Source organism: Lissotriton helveticus, chromosome 1_2 (genome assembly GCF_964261635.1).
Source record: "Lissotriton helveticus chromosome 1_2, aLisHel1.1, whole genome shotgun sequence".
In the NCBI taxonomy this organism is placed as follows: Eukaryota; Metazoa; Chordata; class Amphibia; order Caudata; family Salamandridae; genus Lissotriton; species Lissotriton helveticus.
In genome coordinates, this window is record NC_136058.1 from 116,011,464 (window position 1) to 116,037,248 (window position 25,785).

The 25,785-nt window shown below is 42.4% G+C and overlaps 1 protein-coding gene across 1 annotated transcript in view; it reads left to right on the forward strand.

Annotated features, from left to right (window-relative positions):
- LOC144798817 (cytochrome P450 2J2-like) overlaps positions 1 to 25,785 on the forward strand; it is a 266,692-nt gene that overhangs the window by 53,930 nt on the left and 186,977 nt on the right. Inside the window, exon 2 of the mRNA XM_078669866.1 lies at positions 21,363 to 21,525. Coding sequence (XP_078525992.1) covers positions 21,363 to 21,525 — 163 coding nt within the window. The remainder of the gene's footprint in view (positions 1 to 21,362; positions 21,526 to 25,785) is intronic.

Consider the following 25,785-nt stretch of genomic DNA (forward strand, 5'->3'; position numbering starts at 1 on the left):
ATTTTAACAGTTTCTAGGGAACAGAAAAGTTTTCAAAGCCTTCTTGAAGGAAATGAGGTCATCTGTGCGGCGCAAGTCAAGAGGTATAGAGTTCCATAATTTTGCCGCTGTAAATCTGAAGGAGCGGCCTCCTAGGCGAATCCTAAGAATTTTGGGAACTATCACCGTACATGCTGAAGCCGAACGAAGGGGTCTGGTAGGTACATACCAGGCAAACAGCTTCTGCAAAGAAGAGGGGCCTTGACCATGAAGGGCTTTGTGTACCAGACAGAGGGCCTTAAACTCAATCCTCTGAGGGATTGGAAGCCAATGAAGCTCCCTAAGTGCTTTTGAAGAAGAAGCAAGCCGACTCCGTGAAAGAGCCAGTTTGGCAGCAAGGTTTTGTACTCGTTGCAGTTTTGCCACCAGGGTCTTTGGAGCCCCCAGAAGTAGTGAGTTGCATTAGTCCAACCTACTTAGTATGATACTTCTCACTACTTCTTGCCTGGACTGTGCCGGGAGCATCGGTAATATTTTCCGCAGCATTCGCAAAAGGCCCATGCAGGTGGCTACTGTTTTGTTTACCGAACCGTCCAACTGCATACTGGAGTCGAACATCACCCCCAACTTTCTGACTGCTTGTGCCGACGTGCCAGCTTCCTGAAAGGTAGAAGGCCAGAAGTTCGAAGGCAGAGGCCTAGGGGAGAGGTCCGGAGAACAGTGCAGCACCTTGGTTTTGGAACCGTTAAATTGCAAAGAATTACGGCTCAACCAAGTCACCGTGGTTGCCATGCACTGGTGGAAAGTTTCTTGCGACACTGCCTCCTTGCCCTCAAACGCAAAGACCAGTTGAGTGTCGTCCGCGTAGTTGGTGACTGCTATGCCATAAGATTGTATCAACTGAATCAGGGGGCGGAGGTAGAGGTTAAATAGGATCGGGCTGATGGCCGATCCCTGAGGCATGCCCTGCCCCACCTTTCTGATGTTAGATTTAAAGGGCGGCAGGGCAACCATTTGATGACGGTTATCGAGATAGGAGACCAGCCAATCTAGCGCTAATCCCGATACCCCTATTTCCTCCAATCTCCTAATCAGGATCATGTGGCTGACCGTGTCGAACGCGGCCGACATGTCGAGTAGTACTAAGAATGCCGCTCGACCTTGGTCGGCCCGCATCTGCAGGTCATCTAGCACTGTCACCAAGGCGGGCTCCGTCCCGTGGGCAGGTCTAAAGCCAAACTGGGCCACGTCCAGGCATGCGTTGCTCTCCATAAAACTGGAGAGATGTTTAGTCACCAGTTTCTCCAAGATTTTAATTGGGAATGGGAGCAGCGAAATAGGTCTGTAGTTTGCTGGACAGGTGGGATCCAGAGAGTCTTTTTTTAAGAGAGGGGATACCACTGCCATCTTTCAGCAATCCGGGACCTGTGCCAACTCGAGGGATTGACAACAGATGGAGAAGAGCGGCGGAAAAAGTTCTTCCCGAAAGAGTTTCCAAATTTTAGGTGGAAGAGGATCTAGCGGTGATCCCGAAGATACTCCCTCTGCCAGAGCACAGAAATCTTCGAAGGACGGAAGAGGGAAGATGTTTAATTGCGCTGAACTGGCATTAAACCCAGGAACAGCCAAAGGGGCGGAGTGGTCCAGAGTATGGGCCATAGAGTCTTGCGATGAGGCAAGGTTGTTCAGGATCGTTGTGATCTTATCCTCAAAAGCCAAAGACAATGCATCACATAAGGGTTGGGTGGCGGGAATGTCTTTGACAGTACTGGCGGGAGAGGCCAGAGCTTTCACGATTTTAAATAAGGTCTGAGACTTGTTCTCCGCCGCTAGACGTGATTCCTCTAGGAAGCTAGCCTTGGCCTGCTTAATCTGGGCTTTATAGGTTGCCAGGGCTTGTTTAAAAAGAGCTCTGTCAGACTCAAGGTATTGCCTTCTCCACTTCCGCTCAGCCCGTTTACAGTGGTGCTTGAGCTGGTGGAGTTTTTATGTAAACCATGGCATTGCCTGTTTAGTTCTGCTTCTGGTTTTTCGGACGGGAACCAGTGAATTCAAAGACCTTAGAATTCGTTGGCTAAGAATATCATAGCTGGCCGCCACGTTATCACCCAGCCTAGTGCCTTCTGGAAGCAAGATAGGGCATGGAGACAATTTCAATAGCTTCGACAATTGTCTGCCCTCCTTGGTGGCTCCTGATTTACAATTCTTCATAACTAGATTGGGGGAGGAAAGATGGAAGTGTACAAGTGCGTGGTCCGTCCAGCACTGAGGAAGGATGCTTTGAATGGCCACTTGGTCAGCATCCGCAAAGATGAGATCAAGAGCATGGCCCTTTACATGTGTCTGCGAGAGTACCAACTGCTGTAGCTGGATGTTGCAGTTGGCCTGGACCAGCTCTTTAAAGGCAGAGTCGGTAGGGCCATCTGGCCATAGATTAAAATCACCTAACACTATCATCCTCTTATGCGAGTTGGCAAACTCGTAGATGACATCAATGAGTTCCGTGACAGCCGATAAGGCCCTGGCTGGAGGTCTGTAGCACAATAGGCCCGAGTGGAGTGTGCCCCCCTGGTCATTAATAGCGAAGCCCATAAGTTCGCAACCTGAAATGGTCTTAGTGTCAAGCAAGGAGAGATCTAAAGTCTCTCTGAAAATCACCCCCACTCCTCCTCCTCTAGACCCAACCCGAGGATTATGGCGGATCTTAAAGCCCGGAGGACACGCTAGCCCCAACTCCACAAGACAGTGAGTGGAAGTCCAGGTCTCTGTCATGAAGAGTACATCTAACTCCTGAGAGTCGATGAGCAGCGTGATTTCTTCAGCATGTTTACTGAGAGATCTAACATTTAAGAGTCCGCATGACAGAGAATCAGCCCTTCTGCTGATGGCGTGCTGCTGGTGACGAGGATCGTTATCGGTATTAAATCTTGCTGGAAGAGAGGTCCCGCCGGCACCCAGCGCGTCCGATGCGCGAACGGGCGCAAACGGGCTTACCTCTGGCGCACCTCCGGCGCGCACCCGCTGCGCGTCATCGCTGCGCTCTGACTGCCTGTTCAATTTGGTCCTTCTTATCGTGCACCAGTTCCTGTGCTTGGACTGAAGGGTACTCATGCAGTCATTTTACCACCTTTACCTGGTTGCAAAGGCAACAGATACATCTCAGTGGACAATGTTAAGTTACACCATGTGGCCGATTCTGAATAGTGTCACGCCTGCTGTTCGTGCAACGCAATTTCTTTGGATCTGCTGACTTCATCCTCTTCCACTGTGCCTCGTGTGGCTAAGGAAGTGATGGACATTGTAGTTGACCTTTCACCTGTCCAACCTATTTTCCAATGCGGATGTCCAGTATACATATCCTACAGAATATCCCATTGGTGAGGTGCCGACCAGTCCTTGACAACATCAGGCAGACCGGCACTGCCACCTCTGATTAATAAAACTGCAACTGGATACTTTGGGGATCATGCCAGCTTCTCTGCTGACTCATCCTCCTCGACATCCAGCTCGGCAGACCCACCAACAAAATTCAGTATTTTCTTCTCTTGGTACAATAAGACTTACCTGGTCCCTCCATGGACCTACATTTGGTTGGTGCTTATCCTGATTTTACTCTTCATGTCAATTGGATTTGTGACAGTGTTCTTTTTACTCATCAATGGTCATTATTTGCCAGAACGCTCTGCTGTGAACTTGGTCAATGGAATTCCGGCCCCTCACACATCATCCCATATCATGAACCGTGATCAGACACTTGTGAACATTTCAGCATTACCGGTTGCAGATGGCATAGTTTGGGACAAAGTAGCCTTTGAAATTCACGGTCGGACCAAGGTGCTCAGGGTGCCATACGTGTTTCACGTCTCAGGAGATGTGGAAACACGGGACATTCATTCTGACGATTGGGATGTGCAAGCAGTACATGCTCTGTTTTCAGATTTAAAATATTATTCTGCTTTTGATGCTGAAGATTTGTATTTAAATTCTGCCAACTATGCTGATCTCTTGTTTTCAACATTATGGGCATCATTTTTTGCATAAAACAAACACGTTAGGACCTGTTCTTAATTACACTCAATGGGAACATTATCCTACTCTCGAACAAGGGAGTTCGAAAACTCTGAGAGATAAATTTACTTATTTCACAGATTATAACACTTCTACTCCGGAATCCTATTTATTTAAACTACAGGTGTCATCTCAATCCAAATTTATATTGACTCATACTAAATTGATTTATGCCAACTCATTTAGGACTAAATTAGCTACACAGGGTTATGATCACTGGAAAGAGACCATTGATTTAAAAAAAATCTGGGGCACGAAGACTTTGCAGGTTCAGAGAACTGAGGCTTTAAATCGTGCCTGCCTAATCCCAGCTCAAATTTTGTTTTTGAATGATACAGTGTACCAAACCACTTATTTCGGCTTGGCAATTGTAAAAAATTTAAATACCCCATCCATTCCGTCCTTAGCGGAATATGACAATTGGCGCACTCAGACAAATTATACTATTGATGCACTGCAAGCATTGTTTCGAAATGAAACTTTCAATGTCTCTGAAATTAATTCATCTGGGTGGTTGTTGTGGCAAACAAATACTAATGCATGCCAATAGCGTTTTTATGATGTAACACCTGGTTTCACTCAGACTAAACTGAATCCTCGTTATCCACTTACTCATTCGGTCACCACATACTCGGTGGGTAAATTATGCCAACAATGGTTGGAACATTCCACATTAGCATCAGTGAAACAACACCTTACACTGTTGTCGAATGACATCAATCTGGCCGATTTCATCTTAGGACCTAGGTCTCCTCGATCTAAAAGATTTATTTATGCCGCTTACAACAAAATTTGGAAACTTTCGCAGGTTGAGGCAGCGCTTCGTTTGTGCCAAATTGATCAAGCCAAATTGGAGAAAGTCCTTGCTGTGGTCGACAATAGCATCAATGCACTTTCATTACACATTTATACGTTGGAGAGTATTGTTTCATCTGCTATTGATAATGTTCAAAGTGATGTATCTGTTATATCATGGTCAAAATCAAATGAGATCTGTTATGCAATTTGCATGGACATTGCAAACTCTTCAAATGGGAAATGTACTTTGGGATTATTTGAATGCCACTGCTTTGTTTTTGCCATTTAATCTAACTAATAAACAAAGATTTATGCCTATGAAAGATGCTGCATATACACATTTGCATATTGAACAATTAGAACCCTTACCGTTCTCGGTAGCGGAAATGGACTTTGCTGTTTGGTTAATTCATGGGGTTGTCTCTCTCCCTTTTCACTGTTTCAATTTAAATTGTGCATGCAACATTTTCCGATTGGCTGTTTAGAACCACTGGGTAGTGCATTTCTACATGAATTGTGGTCCCTACCTTTCACTTATAGATGTCAGGGTGAGGGTAAGGATGTTTTTCTTACAGGAGAGGACTACGATTCTACAGTAGGACATTCCCTGGTTTGTAAGCACTTTATATTGCACGACGCTTGTAATGTGTCGGCGCCTAATCTCACCTGTTTTTTAAGAGGAACATCAGTGCTGTCAAAAATTCCTGCTTTTACCTTGCTTACTAACGGCATTTGTCTTATTTTGAACAACCTGCTGTGTTTACGGGCAGGAATCCCGTATTTAGTAATGGTTTCCCAGCGCGTAACTTGTTGTAGCAATATGCTTTTTCCAACCCCAAATGGGAGTCTAGTTTGTTCCATTTGGCCTTCTATTCCGACTTTGAAAACATATTTTAACAAATTGAGCAGGCTCAAAGCACTATTATTCCAGCAAGAGGTGGCTCTCATTTCGGCTCAAGAGACCTAAGAGTTACTTGTGGCTAAGACTTCTAGCAAAATACAGTCCCTTCTGAACACTAACCTCCCACCTCACTTTGGGGAGCTTATACATCGAATCTTTACTGCGTCTGACACTAAAGGCCTTGCACATTTTTTCAAACGTGTGGGATTAGGCCTTGTGACTTCTTTCCAGCGATATTTGGAGTAATACCGGCTTTTATTCATTCTATTTTTTCCAGCTTCTTCGTAGGGTTCCCCTTAGTATTGTCGTTAGGTGGTGGAAGCCTGCTTCGTCTGTTCCTGCTGCGCAAAGGCTGCTCATCTTATGGTAATGCCCAGACCAGGCCAGTTACAGCTGTACCGTGATCGGATTCGACACGTTTTTGGCTGCTTGCCATTAGCAATGCTTGGCATGAGTTATGGATTGACTTTTAGCTTTGCCTACTTTACTTCCGTGCAATCAGTGTTCTATTGTCGACGTTGCCCCTTCTACTGGGCTATGGATTTATGCCTCTCCAATACGTCTTGTCCAGTCCTGGATTTTAACCAGTTGATGGGTCCCTTGGAGAGTCATGACCAGGCTTGTTCTGGGGATGGCCGTATGGTGCGTGCAGCAGGACTTGGAGTATTAGCTGAATGGGATGTCTGTGCGGCTGCGTAGACAGTCCTGCATCGGAGTTTCATCGAATATCACGCAAAATGTCCAGTTATGCTTTTGCAGGCATCTGACTTTGAGGAGCCCGTTTGTTCCTTCAACTTACTAAATTGGATGGCATCCCTTTTTTCAACTAACAATAGGGATTAACTTTTGGAGGGAATTGCATTCTTAGGATCATATACTTTGATGGATTCACCGCCTCCTTCACAACAATTTTATTATCCTGTAGACAGCACTCTTATAATTCGCTCTAATGAGAATATTTTTTTCCCAATTTGATTTTTTTCAAAAACGCTTTGAACTCTGCTTGCCTTTTGAACTCTGTTTTGGACCTTTGTCTATATCCTATGACCTTACTAAGGGTGAGGTGTTATATGGTCCTTAGGGACATTGTCGTTATTGCTAAGTTAGCATGAGCTTTGCTGCCATGATGCTGCTTTTGCACACGTTACTACATGCCTTTGTTTTTGCAAGACTCTGTTTGTGCCTTTCACATGAGAACGGTCTGCTTTTCGCGTTCTCTGCTTTTCCTGGAGTTTAGTCTGAACACGATGTGCAAGGTCGATAAACAATGCCCCTTGTTATTCTGTTCTGGTCAGTCCCTAGCACCTAGATATAACATGCTAAACACAGCTGCAATGCTGGAGACTCGTGCTTTGATATTACAGGGTTGCACGTTTTTTTTAACACACTTGGAGTAAGCCTTTCCATGGAGAAGAGCTTCACTGTTCCTATGATCTAAACCTTACATCCAGACTTTAAGGTAAAGGGCCTGCTGTCAAAGCCCAGAGATCGTCCTTTATATAAATAAACTTCTTCCAACCAAGGGCAGGGTGCTTAGGCCTTAAAGTTATTTTTCCACTGTCTTTATAATGACTTCCCCCTTTTCTACTCTATGGAATTGTAACAATGCTAACTGTTTTGAGTTAATGCATTTTGCTGCTGGTAGTGGCTCGTATACTGTATTGTAGAGCACGATAGAGTATGTCTTGCTCCTGCGATTCCTGAGAGAGTCAGGAGTGTTGTGTTCTGGGTTGTCTAATCATTTGTAGCTTTGTGATTTTTTTGGAGGAGAACGAATGAGACACTATAGCTAGTCGGTTTTGGGATTTTGGGTACTAATGTAGTAGGTTGTTATTCCCCTATACACTGAGGTCATGTTTTCCTGCACATATTTCTGTGTAGGTGCAGAATCCCTGCAACAGCGCCACCAACGTTTGGGTCAGGTACTTAGTTGCGGGAACTCTGAGTAGTGCTTGTGCGTGTCCACAATACCTTTGTACCTTTTACCAGAGACGTCTGTGGTGTTAGAGATTTATCCTCCACAATTTTTAGTTCTGTTGATTTTTCAGGCTTGAATATTAAAAGGTTTATACCATATTTGTGCTACACTTTGAATCTCTGATATATTGACTATGGCGCAACCAGTGGCTAATGGAGCTAACTCAGACCGACAACACAAAGTCCCTAATGGGAGAGTTCCAGTGTTTTTTGTAGTTGAAGTGAACGCAGCGTTCCGTTTGAGGTCTTTTACTCATGGCTCACATTTCCGGCTGTGGACACTAATAATAATACTTTTTATACATCTGAATTGCCCCTTGAATTGGCCCCTGCACTTTATTGTAATTATTGGAGTTGGGATGAGGATTCCCCTTTTCATGTTATTCCTATACAGGCTATACCACAAGTACAGCCACCGTATCCTCTTAACCGGGATGCTAAAGCACCCGTTAAAGAAATTCTATCCCAACTGGAGAACCAGGGAGTAATTGAACCCTGTGTCTCTCAAATGAATAATCCTCTTTCTCCTGTTCTGAAGCCAAATCATTCCTATTGCATTGTCTTGGACTATAGACATTAGAACAATCTTACGGGCACATTTGCAGTGCAAAATACACACTATACGGCATTCATTAATAATGTTATCCATAAAAAAATACAAAGCCACTTTGGACATTTCCAACGTTATCTTCAGTCATAATTTAGCTCCTGAGAGCTGAGACTGGTCTGCCTTTAGCTCCCTAGGTTTTCAAATGTGCTATGCACGATTTCCTATGGGCTATAAGAACAGCCAGGGAGTCTTTGTACCATTAATCGTGAGACCCTGATGCTCTGTCCTACATAGATGACATCTACCTAATGGACAATTAATTAAACCCCCACTTGGTGAGAGTAGATCGCATAATATTGTGATTTGCTGAACTTGGTTACAAGATCAACTTTAAAAAATCTAATATAGCGTTTCTGAGTGTTCTTTTCTTAGGATATGAGGGAAAGAGTAATGCAGCTCACTTTCTGGAGAAATGTGCACAATTGCAACTTCCGAACACACTTAAAAAATTGCAGTCCCTCCTCGTTTTTTTTAATTTTGGCAGAATATACATATCTGATTAATGCATTGGACATCAGAAATGCTGTGATATTTACAATCTGTCTTGCTTGAAACACGCCACTTATATACATGTGTTAATACCACGAAGCTCATCATGTGAGTTTTACTGGGTGTGATTTGATTTACATATCCCACCTTCAATAAAGGTGAAACAGTCCCCATAGTATTTAAATTGCATATATATTCCACTGCGGAAATACATTTTGCTTCCACTGAAAAAATATTGACTGCCATCCAGATGGCCATTCTTAAAGAATGGCTGCTTGCTCAAGGAAAACGCATTATTGTTGTTACACCCGTGCCGGCCTTAGAGGTTGTCACAAAAGCTAGCGTTCCTAAATGGACGCCATTCTTGATGGATACAATGGGCTACATCTTTAGCTGTAGATGTGGACTTTGTCTTTGACCCTTCTTTGCAAACACAATAATTTCTACAGTGTGAGCATGTCTATCATTTGCCCTCTACTGTTCAACCTCTTGATCACTATAAACATATCATTTGCACTGATGGTTCAGCTTAACCTGCTATAGGTTATAAGCAGCAGTACTCTGCCACATGCACCATCATAATTGGTATTAGTTATTTTTATTTTGAAGGTTCTATATAGCGCAAACAAGACCCTTGTGGGTATCAGAGCGCTTTACAGGGCAGATGTAAGGAACAAAACAAGCACTGAGAAATATCGGTATGTCCAATACAAACCAGCAAACGTATTACAAGTTATATACATAGTTCATGTAAATTTAGACATGAGAAGAGATTTCACTTCTTTTTTTAAAGATGCAGTAGAAGGATTCCGTCTAGTTTTTGGGGGCAATGCATTCCAAATCCTGGGAGCAATCCCCGAGAAGGCCTGATTGTATGTTTTCTTCTTGGCAAATCATTGTGGTTTCTGTAGAAGATTACTGGAGCTCCTGGAGGATCTGTGACCACACGAAAGCACCAATTTCTGAGCTAGATAACTTGGAGTGTTGTGATGCATGGCCTCGTGTATCATACAGGCGATTTTCTGTTGAACTCTGGCATTGAAAGATAGCCAGTTGAGGACTCTAAGGTCAGGAGAGATGTGACAGTTTCTTGTGGCGCCTGTGATGAATCTAGCTGCTGCGTTGAATGAAGCTCTTAGAGGGGACGTAGTCAATCTGGGAAGACCGCAAAGAGAGACGCTCCCAAATTCCACTCTTGGGATTACTAGTGCTTGAACTGCCAGTTTGAAGAAATTTGCGGGAAGGAAGCGTTTTAGTCTTCTCAAGGTGTACATCTGAAAATTTGCTTCTTTTGTTGCGGCGCTAATGTGTTTCTGCATGTTGAGATTTCTGTCAAGAGTTAATCCAAGCGATTTCACTGAGTCGATAATAAGAGGTTGGCGGTTGAGTGCTGTTAGATGTTTCAGCCAATCTAGAATGATGGTCGATTGGTTAGGAGGAGCGATTAGAAGGAATTCACTTTTTAGGGTGTTTAGTTTGAAATGGTTTTCGGTCAGCCAGGTCTGCGTTTTTTTAAGCGCTAGTTTGATGAGATTTGATGTCTTCTAGTGAAGGGATCTTTAAATATAATCATGTATCATCTGCGTACATGTGATAATGGACATTAGATGAGCTGAGAAGTTCAGTGAGCGGTTCCATGAATTGTTGAAAAGTGTAGGAGAGAGGGATGATCCCTGCGGAACTCCTAAAGTGACTGGGACGGGCTTGGACAAGCATTGATTAACCTTGAATCTTTGTGATCTATTTTAAAGGAAAGAGGTGAACCAATTTAGAACTGATCCAGATAATCCTATTCTGTATTTCAGAAGATCTAGCAAGTTATTGTGTTTCACGGTGTCAAAGGCCGAAGATAGGTTGAGCAAGATTAGCAAACAGGTTTCGCTTTGGTCAAGGATTTTAGTGCATCATCTATTATGTGGGTCATGGCTGATTCAGTACTGTGACCTGCATGGAAGCTGGATTGGTATTGGTTGAGCAGGTTGAAATGATCTATGTGGTTGCTAAGCTGCATGTGAACTCATTTTTCTAAACGTTTGACCAGAGTAGGGATGTTGGATATTGGTAGGTAATTATTTAAGTCTGACGAGTCAACCGTTGGCTTCTTTAAGATGGCGATACCTGCCCAGGTTTAAGGATTTCAGGGATAATTCCTTGCAAGAGAGAGGTGTTTATAATCTTGGTCCATAGAGGCAATAACAGTGGAATGAAGTCTTTTATGTAGTTTGCAGGAAGAAGGTCTGTAAAGTGGTTGGAGGGATTCAAAGCCATGAGTGTTTTTAATATACTTTCTTCACTGTATGTATTGGAGGAGGACCAGCATGTGTTGTTTTCAATGTTAAACTTTGGTGAGCATATGAGTGGGGCTGCTAGAGGGGGCGATGAAGTGTCCATGTGAGTGTCAGTATGGGTTATTAAGTCGTTGAGCAGGTCCGTCTTTATGTTTTCTGTCTTCATAATGAAGAAGGAGGCAAATTCCTCACAATTGGGTGTTGTGTCTGGCTTAGCTTGGGGGAGGTGAGCTACTCCCTTAGACTGTGTTTTGATTAGTTCAAATAGTTTTTGGGACGGTTCTTGGCTTGGTTTAATCGATTACTGAAAAAATCTGCTTTTGGTCGTTTGATCTTTCTGTACTAGGAGTTTCTCGTGGTTCTTAGTGGCTTGAGGTGGTCAGAGGATGGCGCTGATCTCCATTGTCCTTCAATAAATCTTAGGGATAGTCTGTCCTCATTTAGACTACAATCGTACCATGGCTTTGAGTCTTTTGTGGAGACTCTCTTCAATTGTAAAGGAGATGTTTAATACCATGTTCATGTAGCAGAAGTAGTGATTAGTCAGACATCGGATAGGCCTTCTGGGGGAAGCAGGATGTTAGGGCTGGAGGTTATGAGTAAGTCAGCACCGACATTTTTTAGATTCCTCTTCCATATTTTAGTTCTTGTGGGTTGGGCAGAGTGTAGGTTTACTGATTCATTGATGAAGAATGTGATGATGTGGTGGTCAGACCAATCACAAGGGAGGATCGTTTCAAGCTGTGTGGATTCAGCTTTGGAAATGACTAGATCTAGGTTTGAGACTCTATCATGTGTGGGGCTGTTACAGATTTGGGTGAGGTCAAGGTCTGAGAGGAAAGCTTTAAGGCTATTGACCGCTGAATCGTCAAAGTCATTCCAATGGAGATTGAGGTCTCCAGGGAATATTTGAATATTTTGTTGTCCGACATTTGTAGATATAGGGGCAGATTTATGAAGGCCTTGCGCCGCCGGTGCGTCATTTTTAACATGGGAAAAAGTGACGCACCGGCGGCGCAAGGCCTTCATAAATCTGCCCCATAGTATCTATGAGATACTAGATGAAGGTGAGGTCCACGGGTGGTTAGTAGAAGGTGTTATTACTAGTGATGTCTAAACAAAGGTATTCACAGGAGGATAATACCAGTGAGTGGGAGTGGTTCACTGAGAGATTGTTCCAATGTATGCAACCAATACCACCACCTGGCATATCAGTTCTATCTAGTCCGATGATAACATGGTTTGGTGGTACCAGTATGTGGAGGATGGGCGTAGATGATTCATTTAGCCATGTTTCAGTCAAAATTAGTAGGTCAGGTTCATGAGTGAGTATGAGATCCGCTATATCAGATGCATGTCTTGAGGCAGATCTACAGTTTAGAAGTATACATGTAGACGAGCCTTGATGGGGGTTGTGTTGGGTTCGTGTGTGAGGGGGACTCGCATAAGGTTGGTTTCAACTATATCTCTAGAATTGTATCTTGTAACTCTATGAGTATTGGAGGGTCTTGTTTGGATTAGAGAATGTTTATGCAAGTTGTCTGAATGTGCTGTATTAAAGGTCTTTAGCTGATAAAGGATTTTTCTTTTTGTACCAGATGGGTTGAGGCATTGGAGTAAGGCACTGTTCTCTACCTTGGGGCTGATGATTCAGGGAGCGTGCGTGCAGCTATTGGATGAATTCAGAGTGGTTACTGTGGAGATTTGCCCTAGATTCTAATTCAGAATGTTTGAACTTGGGTTGATGTAGAATCAGGTCACATAGAATTTGGAGATCCTCTTTGACTTGTTGTAGTGATAATATTATCTCATCAAGTATGGGGTCTGGTGTGGGTGGTGACATGCTTATTGTTTGGACTGTGGCTAAGGAGGGTGTGCTTGGGCCATGTATGTGGTTTGAGGAGGAATCGTAATCTGGTTTGTTGTATTGCAGTCTGCCTGTGTGTCTATCAGGAGAGGAGGTGGAATGCCGGAATGTGAGGAGGTATGGATGTGAGGTGTGGTTGGGGCAGTGGGAATATTAGTGGTGCTACGGATAGAGTCGGTTTTAGAAGGATGTACGTCATCTCCAGGGGTGTCTGTTGGGTCTGGAGTAGGTGTATAAGCCGGCTGGGTCACAGGAGGAAAATGTCTTGATGGGGAATCAGGCGGGGAGTTAGGAAGTGAACTGAGATTGGGATCAGCTGGGGAGGGGTGATGGTATCTTACAACTTTTTCCTTGATGAGAGGAAAGATGTTATCCAGTAGGTTTAAGCTACGGTTCGATGATTGAATGAGGATGATCCCATTATGATTGATGGTGATTGTTGCTGTGGCTTTGTAGATTGGGTAGGGGGTGATAGAGATGGTGAGACCATGCGCTGTTTTCCTTGTGGAAGAGATCGAGAACAGGGCGGGAAAGGCTTTCCTCCATTGGGCTCTTCTCTTAGTATAAAAGATGATGTAATTAGTTATGTGTCCTTTATTTGTTGAGAAGTAAGGATCTGAGATTGGGGTTTCGGGGTGTGATTTTAGCAGATTGTGTTTAAAGCATTTGGCTGCTTTTTTTGTAAGTTTGGGTAGTCTTATCACATTTTCCATTAATTGGTCATCTTAGGGTATAGTCCTATTTCAATTTCTATTTGCACTGTATTGATTGGTCCTTCCTTTATTTTTGTTTTGGTGTGTTTTATGGAGAAGTCCTATGTCTCTTTCTGACTAAAACCATGCCATGGTTAGTCCTTTCTCCATAGTTGTATATTTTGCTGCCAATTTTTCGACTAGAGGTGTAGCTGGTGACTGTTGCCTCCTCATGAAAAGGAGATCCCAAAATGGGTTTCCTATTGTGTGCAATCAAGTCTGCAGAAAATAATCAAATAATCCAATAAACCAAAAATGGGTTCCCTATTGTGTGCACTCAAGTCTTCAGCAAATAATCAACTAAACAAATAAACAAAGTGTCAGCAGACAATTGTGTGCAATCAAGTCTGCATCCATAGCGAGTGCAAAACCCTCATGACAGGATCCCGCCGTCTAAACAGAACAATCACAGATTAACGCTCTCTCAAGCGTGGACGAGCGACCGCCTCGTTTTGACTCCCTTTCTGCTCAGACAACCAGTGAGGGGGTAGGGGAGGCGTCATGTTTTCAAAACGCCCTGTTAACGTCAGCGCCGGTCCGTGTGATCGTCAATGGCATGCGCTTTCACGGGGTGCTCCTTGTGGAGGATGAGCTCAATCTCTCCAGCTTCTAGGACAAGGGAAGGTCCAGCATACAGGGAGTGAGGTTTTGTGGGAAAGAAATCGGGTAGGAGACCGGCACTGGAATTCCCGCTGTGGATGCCTCCGGTGCTCAAGATCAATGTCGCAGTAGGTCCAGGAGACTCACTGGATCCACTCTTCTCCTTCAACCTGGTACGTGAACGGGGGTCCAGACCAGTCCAGATCAGAGTCCTGAACCTCACAGACCAACAATCAGATCTGAATAAGGTGAGAGATAGGAATCTAATCATGAAGTAAACTTCTGTTAAAGGTAAAGTTTTTTCTTTCTCTGTGTCCGGTTCAGATGCCGCTGGGGCTAACAGGGATATCACGAAAATTACGATCCGAAGTGAGCGGAACTCCCTTTGTGAGATCCTCACCAGTCGGCCATTTTAGGTTAGGTTTTTATGTTGGTTGGTGTTTTTCACCTCCAAATAACTTGCCCGTAGTCTCTAGTAGACCGCACTGCGCAGTTAGCTGAACTGAAAGCTTTGCTTCTTGCACTTGAAAATACAGATCCTGAATTCTCCACACTTACAGTGTATGATTCCTATTACTGTGTACAATCCTTTAATGATAATTCATTTTTTTTGTCGACAAAATGATTTCAGAGATTCAAGGGGTAGCACAATCAAGCACAAACGGCTTTGAGTTAAAGTGGCACATCTTAACCATAGGTTGCCACAAACTCATGAAATACATACATTGAGTCACCAACTTGTGGGAACACACACTGTAGGGAATTCTCTAGCAGATGAAGAAGCCAAATCTGCAGTATCCACAGCTAAAATAGCAGCAGTGTACCTCTCTAAAACTCGTATCAATAGTGATATCTTGACTGCCATGAATGCTTTACAACACGGCACCCCTTTACCAAAGGGCTTTCCTTCTAAATACTCTTATCACTTGAATGTGCAGAATGTTCCTTTTGTTACTATTCCTGGAGTTGGCAATCGTGTGATTCCCAACGGAGACAGGCTTTAATTGTTGCCGCACATGAAGGTGTAGCTTCCGTCAATGCGGTAGTGGCTGCCACTATTTCTTTTACAACAACGTTATTGGTGGCATGGCTTATACCAACAGACCCAAAAATATGCCCTGTGTTATGACATCTGTCAGCAGTTGAAAACCTCAACTGTTCTCATCCACCACAAACACATATCTTGATTTCTCACAAGCCTTTTGGCTGTGTATACCTCGATCACTATGGTCGATTGATTTCGGATACTGCGTTCAGATTTATCTAGTTTGCAGATGAGTTTTGCTCTAGGTTCCTCTGGGTTTGGCCAGAGAGCTCAGCTGATGCTCAAACTGATAATAAAGACTTGCAAGTCTTTATCAGGACTTATGTTTGCTGTGCATTCTACTCAGGACTAGGTCTGGCTTTTGCTTCTAAAGCGCACCGTGATTCAATGAAGTCCATGGGTGTACAAGTTCATTATTCTTCTCCATATAGGCCTGAGGACACTTTTGGTGTGGAAAGCACGAACCGTGACTTAAAGCAGTCCTTAATGGCTAGAGTATTAGGTACGAGGCATAGTTGGTTGAACCATCTCTATGGGTTCAACAACCACTTAATACCCTCCCCAAAAGATCTCTGGTTGGGCAGACCTGTACAAAGTGCTTTTTGGCATCAATATGTATGTTCCAGAGCTTGACGGTCCAGACATTGTGGCGGTTGCCGCCACCTTTGACGTAGATAACCATTCAGCTGTCTTACAGGACCTACAAAAGTTCTGTGATGCTTAATCTAGCAAATACTTACCTGTGTCTCCCTCTCCAGCATCAGACATACAAACAACAGTTTCTGGCTAGCTTCCAAAAGTTGGAGATCGCGTTCTAGAAAAGGTGGGGATTAAAAAGGAATTCGGCCCAACTTACAGTGCTCCTGTTCCGGTTCTTAGCATACAAGGTACACAAACTGTGATCGTGCCACCACTTCCAGGTTCTAAAAACAAACAATTTGTCTACATCGAACATGTATGTCAAACTTCACCATGTGGCCGATTCCCAATAGTATGCCATGGAGTGATCATACCCTTCCACAAGACTTACCTTTACAACCTGTAAGCACCGCTGATCCTTATTGTCCCCGGCTGAGAAGGGGAGGCTGAGTCCTCTGTCAACAAATTGACAGACACAACACATGTTTATACTATTACGTGTTCTACAGCATATGTCATGTATACGGATCCACCATTGGCGAATCCTTCCCAATTGGATTTTCTGAGTCCTGCTGATCAGTCACAGCCCCTAGTTGTCCAGCTGAGTACCTTCAGGTACTATATGGATCAAGATGATTTTTCTTCAGGCAGTTTTTCAGTTTTGCAATTGCCTACAGCATGGATTTGTGTTTTTATTTCATGGTTGAAATGCACTTGCCTAGTCCCGCCTTGGATATATGTCTTGATCATACTCTTCTTGGTTTTTATTTTCATATGGATTGGATTTGTGACTTTTTGTCCTGTTAATCAATTGCCATTATCTCCCGGAATGTTCTGCTACAGAACTGGTCGAAGGGGTGTTGGCCACCCATTCGTCATCGCATAAACTGAAAAGAGCTTTGTCCCTCGTAAACATTTCAACCATTCCAGTAACTGACGAGATTGTTTGGGATGAATTATCTTTCGACATATTTGGCCCCACGGAGATCCTGCAAATACCATATGTGTTCAAAGTTTCTGATGGTGATGTAATAGTACTGGGGTTACATTCAGATGATTGGGATGTTGATACTGTACATTCTATGCTTTCCAAACTAGATATTATACTGTTTTTGGATCAGAGGATCTATATCCTAATTCTGCTGATATGTTTTGTTATCGTCAATATTTTCAATAATTTTCTGCACAGAGCCAGTTGTCAGCGTACACAATTTAACTATACACAATGGGAACATTGTCCAACTCCCTCACAAGGGAGTTCCAAAAGGCAAAAAGACAAGTTCATGTATTTTATAGGATATGATACTTCAGATCCCACGTCATATTATTTCAGATTAGTTCTTATCCCAACCAAAAAAATACATGGTTACCCAGACTAAGCTTATATATACAGTTTTTTGTGTTTGTTACCCAATTGACCCTTAAAGGCTATGATTACTGGAAGGACACTATTGATTTGAAATCGATTTGGGGAACAAATGCTTGGCAGGTTTGGGGAACAGAAGCTTACTCCGAGCCTGTTTATTTCCCACACAAATGATTTTCTTGAATGAAATTATCCAGGAGACTACTTATCTGGGATTGGCAAAATTTAAGGAAATTAACCCTCCGACAATTTCCTCTGTTGCCCACTTTGATAATTGGCAACGTTTCACAAATTACACTGAAGAGCAATTAAATAGCATGGTGCAGAACAGTACATTTAATTCCTCATTCTTAGGTCCTGGTGGGTGGTTGTTGTGGCCAGTAGACACTAATGGTTGTCACGCTCGTTTTCTTAATTCCATACCTGGGTTTAAATCAAACAGACCTGATTCTCGATACTCACAGTTGATACATTCTGATATTATTACCACCTGCTCGGTTGGAAAGTTGTGTCAACAATGGTTGGAACATTCCACACTGTCTGCAGTTAAACAACATCTTTCTCTCCTGTCTGAAGACGTGAATGTATCAGATTTTCTTTTAGGTCTCAAATCTCCACATTCTAAAAGATATTATATATGGTACAAATAATGAAACTTGAAAATTATCGCAGATGGACGCTACTGCATGTTTAACCCCTTCCATGCTTGTGACAGAACCATGCCGTCATGACCCACGGGTGGCGTGTGCTCATGACGGCGTGGTTCTGTCAAGCATGGCGGTGCCACGTGACCCCTCTACCCCCCAGAGACGCAGCCGAATTACCGCCGCGGCCAAGGGGTTAGGACAAATTTATCAAGATTATTCGGATAAAGTGCTTTCTGTTGTTGATAGTAGCATTAATACATTGTCATCTTGTATTTACAATTTAAAAAACATGGAGTCATCTGTTATTGATATTGTGCAGTATAACATGTCAATGCTGTATCATGATCGAAGTCTGCTTAGATTTATTATACAGTTTAACTGGATGCTTCAAACACTCAAAAATGTGTGCATTCCATGACATTATTTGAATTGCAGCAATTTATTTCTGCCTTTTGACTTAACACGCGAACAACAAATAATGGCCATGAAACACACAACCTACACAATGCTGAATGTAGAAAAATTAGAACAACTCCCATTCACTATAACCGAAATGCCTTCGGCTGTGTGGTTAATATGCGGTGTCATTTCACTGTATCTCAACATTTCAATTCACAGCTTGAAATATACATTTAACTGGAGGCAGATATGAACCCCTTGGAAGTAGCTTCATTCAAGATTTATGGTAATTTCCACTTTATATATCACTGTAAAGGTACCAATAAGGAAGTAGTTTTATTACTGGAGAAGAATATATTCACTTGTTTGTAAACATGTTAAAATCATTGGCACATGTAATACTTCAAAGCCTAATTTGACCTGTTATTTAAAAGAAATCTCAGTCCTGCAGTTCTCCCTTTCAATACAGTACCTTCTAAAGGGGGTAATTTAATGCTTAATGATCAAAATTGTTGCGGAATGCGAGCTGGAGTTCCATATGTTTTGTCCATTTCCCAGTTAGTCACTTGTTGCAACAATGTCTTCTTTCGTCCTCCGCATGGGATCGTAGATAGCGCGTTGTGGCCTTCCATTCCATCTTTGAAGGCAGGTTTCAACAAGCTAAGCAGAGTCAAAGCATTATTGTTTCAACAAGAAGTAGCTCTCACATCTGCTTGTGAAACCTTTGAAATACAGAGGGCTAGAACCTCCAGTGAAATGAAATCATTGTGAAATTGTTAAATTCAAACCTTCCCCTGCATTTCAGAGAATTTGTGCGTCAAATTTTGAATGCCTCATGTATGGCTGGCCTCGCCCACTTTTTTAAGGTTGAAGGCTCAGGCCTTGTTAGTACATTCCAAACTATCTTTGGAGTAATCCCGGCTTTTATCTACTCCATTTTTTTTCAGTGTATTTAGAGGATGCTTGTTGCTGTTATTCCTAATTTGCGGCATTCTCATCCTGTTCCTGCTTCTCCACAAATAATGTTCCTTTTGCAGGCCTTCTGGGACTAGAACCGCTTCAACACTACCGTGAGCACATTCTTCACATGTATGGTATATATCTACTGCAGGAACTCGATCTTGATTTGTCCTACACTTTCAGACCAGCCTTGTTTAATGGTGTGCAACTCTTTTTCCACTGTCTCTGGTGCCCCTTTGAATGGGCACTGGATATTTGCCTGGCTTTCCAGACATCCGCTGCCTTAGACATTGGACTGCTGAGAGAGTCCATTAGCGATCCATTTTCAGGACTGTCCTTTAGGTTTGCGATTTATCCGCAATACGAAGTTTGAATCACTAACCTTCAAGAAAACATGGTCATCGACACATGAATCTCAGGATGCCGGCTCTACTAATGCGGTTGTAGGTTGCCTGGTGGCTGTCTTGGCATTGACTAAGACCGCAAATCATGTTTGTTCTTTGGAGCTTGTGACCTGGGCTGTTGACCAATCATCATATGCGGAGTCGGACTCCTTTATGGAGTCCTTAGCCTTAGAATTGGTGAGTGACATAATGTATTCCTCCGGAACATCATGATTTGATTATTTTTCCAAACTGACAATTCTTTTCTGAAATTCCAGTATTTTCACAGTGTGCTCTGAGTTTGTTTATCTTCTAATTTATGTAATTTAGTATTTTATTTCATGCTATTATCCTGACCAAAGGGAGGGTGTTGTGTGTTTCATGCATGGTCCATTGTCGTTTTCCGTATGTTAGCCTAGTTGTACATTTTGTAGACCGCATTTTCCTTTGCACACTTTACTATATAAAGGTGCCTGTTTTTGTGCTGCATTGTATTTTCACACAGAACCTGCATATGTTTTCGTGTTCTCTTCGTTGCCTGAGATTTAGTCTAAACACCATAGACAAGGTCAAACAACAATGCCCCTTTTTATACTCACTGGTCAGACACTAGCACCTAGACATAACACGAGAATGCAGCTGCTGTTTGTAAGCAAACATGTCTTGTCATATAACTGAGGAAAGAAGTTCTAAATACACACATTGAGCGAAGGTCCTTAGGCAAGATCACTGTATCCGCTGAGAAGTAGAACGCCCATCTATGTATCCTATAGTACAGGGTCTGCCACTAATCCCAGAGATCTTTGATATATAATCATTTAGCTCCAGTAGAAAGGGAGGGGGATCTAGGCTAATCTGTCTTATCACATCACAGGGCTTTTTATGGTATGTGGTTTGTTAACCATGCTAACAATTTTTTGGGTAAGCATTTGTTTTCTAATTTTGGCACAAATACTGCATCTTTGAGCACGATAGTTTAAATAAATCGTGTCTCTCGTTTTCCTTATTGTAGACAAGTGCGAGTGAGAGTAAAGTATGTGTCCTGTTACAGCAATCACTGAGAGGATCAAGAATTTTGTGTTCTGGGATGCCAACTTACTTGTTTCTCTGGAAAGGATAGAAAAGGTAAGGAGGGCAAGTGAGGCACTATTGCTTGTCAGACTCGAACTAATTGATACTGATGCAGCATGGTAACTCAGTCCACACATGCCAATATTCTTTGGTCCCAAGCATAGTTCTGTTCCTGAGTAGAACCCCTGCAACAACTCTGTTGAACACTTTTAATGGAGTTGATAGAAGAGCTATGCCTCTGTAGTTTGCTCAGTTACTCAGGTCGCCTTATCAAGAAAGGCACTTTGAAATTCAAGTTGTGTCAGACCTAATGTTGCTGGGCTAGAATTTTCACCTACGACATTGCCCAAAATATGCTTACTTATATTTGGGGCCAATCGACATCGTATCCAGTAATGCAACAATCATATTTGAGGCTGATATTGTATGTTGTAAAACAATTAATTTGGCGTAAGTAAATCCTTTTTTACGTGGAACACTGGGTAACCAGTAAGCTAATGAAAATATTTTACATATATTTCAGTTGTCAGAAAAGTATGGTGAAATTATCGGCATGCATATTGGAGGTAGGAAAATTGTATTAATAAACGGATTCCAAATCGTGAAGGAAGCCTTTGTTCACCAAGGTGACAGTTTTGCAGGCCGGCCAACACCTCATCTTATTAAGGACTTATATAAAGAACGTGGTAAGTTTTGTTTTTACTTGCTTGGTACCACACCTATTTTATGTTATGATAGATGTGTTTAGTATGTACTCTGTACATGTAATTTAGTCATTTCCTTGAATGAAAAACATCATTGCCATGAGCAAAGTACAAAACCATGTTAAAAACAATCACAAAAATTCAGTGCATTCAATCCAAGCTTTTACATAACATGTTTCTGTGCATTTGTAGTCCTATCCCAAACGATTTTTCTTCAGTAATAGTGTCTCTAGGCATACAATACAGTAACATTGTTGATTGTTAGCTCCATCAGTTAAGCTAAAGTTGTTGAGATGCTGGCCATTTATCACTTATTATGAATGACCCACTCACCGTCCACAGCATAATACTAACAATCTTGAAGAATTTGCAGTATTGTTTCATTTAGAAAACTCACAAGTACAGTCCCTGTCAAGCTGGGGCAGTCTCCCAGCTACCTCAACACCCAGGACTGTAACATGAACAAGCAAAGTAGGATAAATGCACAGCCTGCTTTTTGGCCTGGCGTGGTGTGGTGTGTCGTGGAGTGGCATGGCGGGCGTGGCACTCCACCAAATGTCTTGCAGGCCCAGCTTCATCATTATACTTTAAAATAAATTGTATAAATCCTAAACCTTTCAGTAACTAATTTGCCACAGGCCTAAGTTGCATGCCCAAATTAGAAACCAATTTCAACATATCCCCTTCTAGCACTTGACAGTAAAGATGTCTTATGTTCAGATTATATATATATATATACCTAGTGCCAGTCACCTGAATTTCTATCTCAGTTTATTGAGACTTTTTTTTATCTTCTTTCGATTCGCCCATCCTATTTCCCCTACTAATTCTATGTAAAAGATGCATGTCTATTTCCGATTGTTCTTACTGAAAAATGGAGTTGCCCTAATATTTTTTATCTATTTAATGTTTTAAGTCAGCAAAATGCCTTTGTGTGATGTTCTCTAGTATAGGGTACCCAGGAACGAACAAATAATATCCACACATACTTACATTTTGTGCCTAAAGTTTTTGTACCAATGTCACCAATATTCAAATCTACCTATCTCAAGGCCCATGAACTTTCATTTGGTCATACTAACTAAAAGGTTATTTACTATTAAGTAAGGTTCTAGTTTAGTTGTGAAGACAACATTACCCATAGGTATATGAATGAGGAGCAAGTTAAAATTCAAATAAACAAACAACTGGCAAGGAATACACACAATTCTCTGTGGCAAGGAATCTCCCATTTGATAATTCAAGCAGTACATTTGAAATGTATTGCCTGTGTTGATTGTAGGGAGTTGCGATGACTGACAACAGGCTTAACATCAAGTGGGCCATGATGCCCCTCACAAAACAATACTAGGAAATTGCACATTGTACAATTTGTATCTGCAGATATGGATTGCATCATGACATTGTTTCATGTGTAAGGTATTTTGCAAAAGTCCCGATGCCAAAAGTTACATTTATACAGTCAGGTAAAATTAAAGTTGAGGGGGCTCAGGACTAGAAAAGTAGAATTAGAAGACATTAGGTTACATACTTCAAGGTAGCAGAGATGGCAGGATATGGGGCTTATGTAGACTCAGGATGCACAAAGAGACATATTTCAACGACTCAGTAGCTCTGGGAGCAAATTTAGAGATTGAGAAAGCAAAAGGGGAAGATTTTATAGACCAATATTTTTCAATCTGTACATTGGTTTCTATTCAGTGACTCCAAATAACAGACCCTGATGCTCTGGGGGAATAAAGCTGTCAATTTAGACACCCAGTAGAATCCAGGTTACATGCTGACACACTGAGCAGTCACTAAAGTCTAAACGGATCATAGAGCACTAGGAGACACACTGAAGGACAGAGTAAACTGCAAAGGACACAGTAATAAATAAGTAGTAGACACCACTTGACAGGCTGAGATCTGCACATCTAATATCAGTGCTATTACGTTATTTTCTGCCAATGAAATCTTACCTCTGGAGCCATTATCTAACTGGGAGGTAGAAAAGAAAGAGCACTGTCTCCAAGATCTTGCTTGCTGTAGGAGTACAAAGGAGGAAATCACCAACCATGCAACTACTGGCGGCCATCTTAGAATCTGACCACCCTAAAAATTAACTAATAAAAGGGCCACCTAGAGCACATAAAATCTTGTGGAACTCCAATTGCTGTGACATAATGGACGCTGTAAAGCTCTGATGTAAGTGTTTGAGTGGAATGCAATGAAGACTTGTTTAGAATGTTGTTTAGGTTCAAATTTTACTTGGGACACTTTACACAATTGTAAATACTTTTTTCTTATGTGTATAAATTGTGAGTATTCAGTTTCAATTTATTTCTGAATACAATCATAGAACAACAAAGTCAGTGTATGTGTGTTTCTTTCACTTTGACATCACCCATATCCCCTGGCTAAATGCGATTTTCGCTTTGCCTTTCTAATCATTATTAAGTATAATATTCCACAGGAACCACTGTGCAATCACTCTGGTTCCATATTGAGTAGGGTTCTCTTGTGCTTTCCCTTTCGACTGTTTAGAATGTTGGGCACAGAGTTACACGCAGAAGAATAAAGATGTGTAATACTAACCTTCAAGTGCAGCGTAGTCCTTGGCGTTTATCCAGGCTGGGGAGGACACTGCAACTGGCGGCGAGATAAAGAATAAGTAACTCAATGATCAACAGTGCTCTCCCAGAGAGTTTGCTGTGGTCCAAGCAAACTGCTCGTGCGTGCTACTTGTGCCGTTGTCGAAGTGCAGCATCGACATCTAATGCATGTGGAGTCAAAATGCAGCTCCAGCCACTGTGAAGCAGTTGTAGATAATCAAAGCATGAGGAGAATCTACATGTTTTTGGCAAGAACCTGCTGGTCAGGCTACACATAAAGGTACCGTGCTGCACCGCAAGTAGGAATCATATGTTATATGGAGTGTTAACACTGAAGGTGGATGTACCAAGGAGAGCAGCCATTGATAATCTGCAAAATAACACTGCGTCCAGAAGCGCTACAAGGTGGAGATCAACTAGATGTCAGAAAGTGCAAATTGACAGTTAGAAAAAAAAATTCACTTGCCAAACTTATTACAGAGAGTCGTCGTACTACTGCATTTGATGAAGTGGCTCAAGGAGAAGTGCCAAGGGTTGTGCTTACAGAGCTGTATATATATACCCAACACGGCATGCCACCGAAGCAGTTGAGCGGGTTTCAGAGCGAGACGTTAGCCATAAAAGTGTGAGAGCCGAACAAGGTGTCCAAAATAGTGAAAGGTTGTGTTTCTAATGGAGACCAAGAAGAAAGTTACATTTCCAGTTATCAATGAAGATGATCCGGAGGCCAACAGGTCGCATGACCTCACAGAGGGTTTGCATAAACCAATTCACAGTGATCCACAAGTAGTGCCATTAAGTTCCACACTGGTTTACAATGTTGCTGCATCCTTGGAACCACCACCACCTTTCGATACTGCCCACAAGCTAAATATTGGCATAGAGACAATTATTATATAGAGACATTTGAAGAGACTAATAACAAGAAGATTATCAAATACCTAAAAAAATCTTGCTAGTGTTGTGTAGAAGAGGTCATGAGGATAATGCCACAAAATGACAAAGAAATCAAAGAACGGGATGAGCTGATAGCTCAGGAGTTCCACCTTATCTACAAGGAATTGTATACGGCGGAGGAGAACTTGAATGCCGGCATAGGACCATACTTGAATCACGACCCCATTAACAAGCTAGATTACCAACATGCCCTCACACTGGAGAAAGACATACACCTACATGAGATACTTACCGCAATATCCCGCCTACCGAACGGGAAGGCGCCAGGACATAATGGCTACCCTCCAGAATTCTATAAACTGCTGGCCCCCGTTCTGGCCCCTGTCCTCACACAACTGTATAATTCCTTCAGCTACTCGGGCACCTTGACTGATACAATGCCACTTGCCACCATTGCAGTCATACCCAAACAGGGCAAAGACCCAACACATTGCACCTCATATAGACCTATCTCACTACTTAACATAGATGCGAACATCTTCATAACAATCCATGGAGCGCGATTGGCACCAATGATGCATGGCCTCATTGACCCAGATCAGGCTGGCTTTATTCCAGAACATTACTTCAGTGACAATACAAAGAGAATATGCCACCTGCTAGACAAGGCTCAGCGAACTAAGACGCCCACACTACTATTTTCCATGGATGCCGAGAAGGCGTTTGATAGGGTGCATTGGGCTTATCTGAA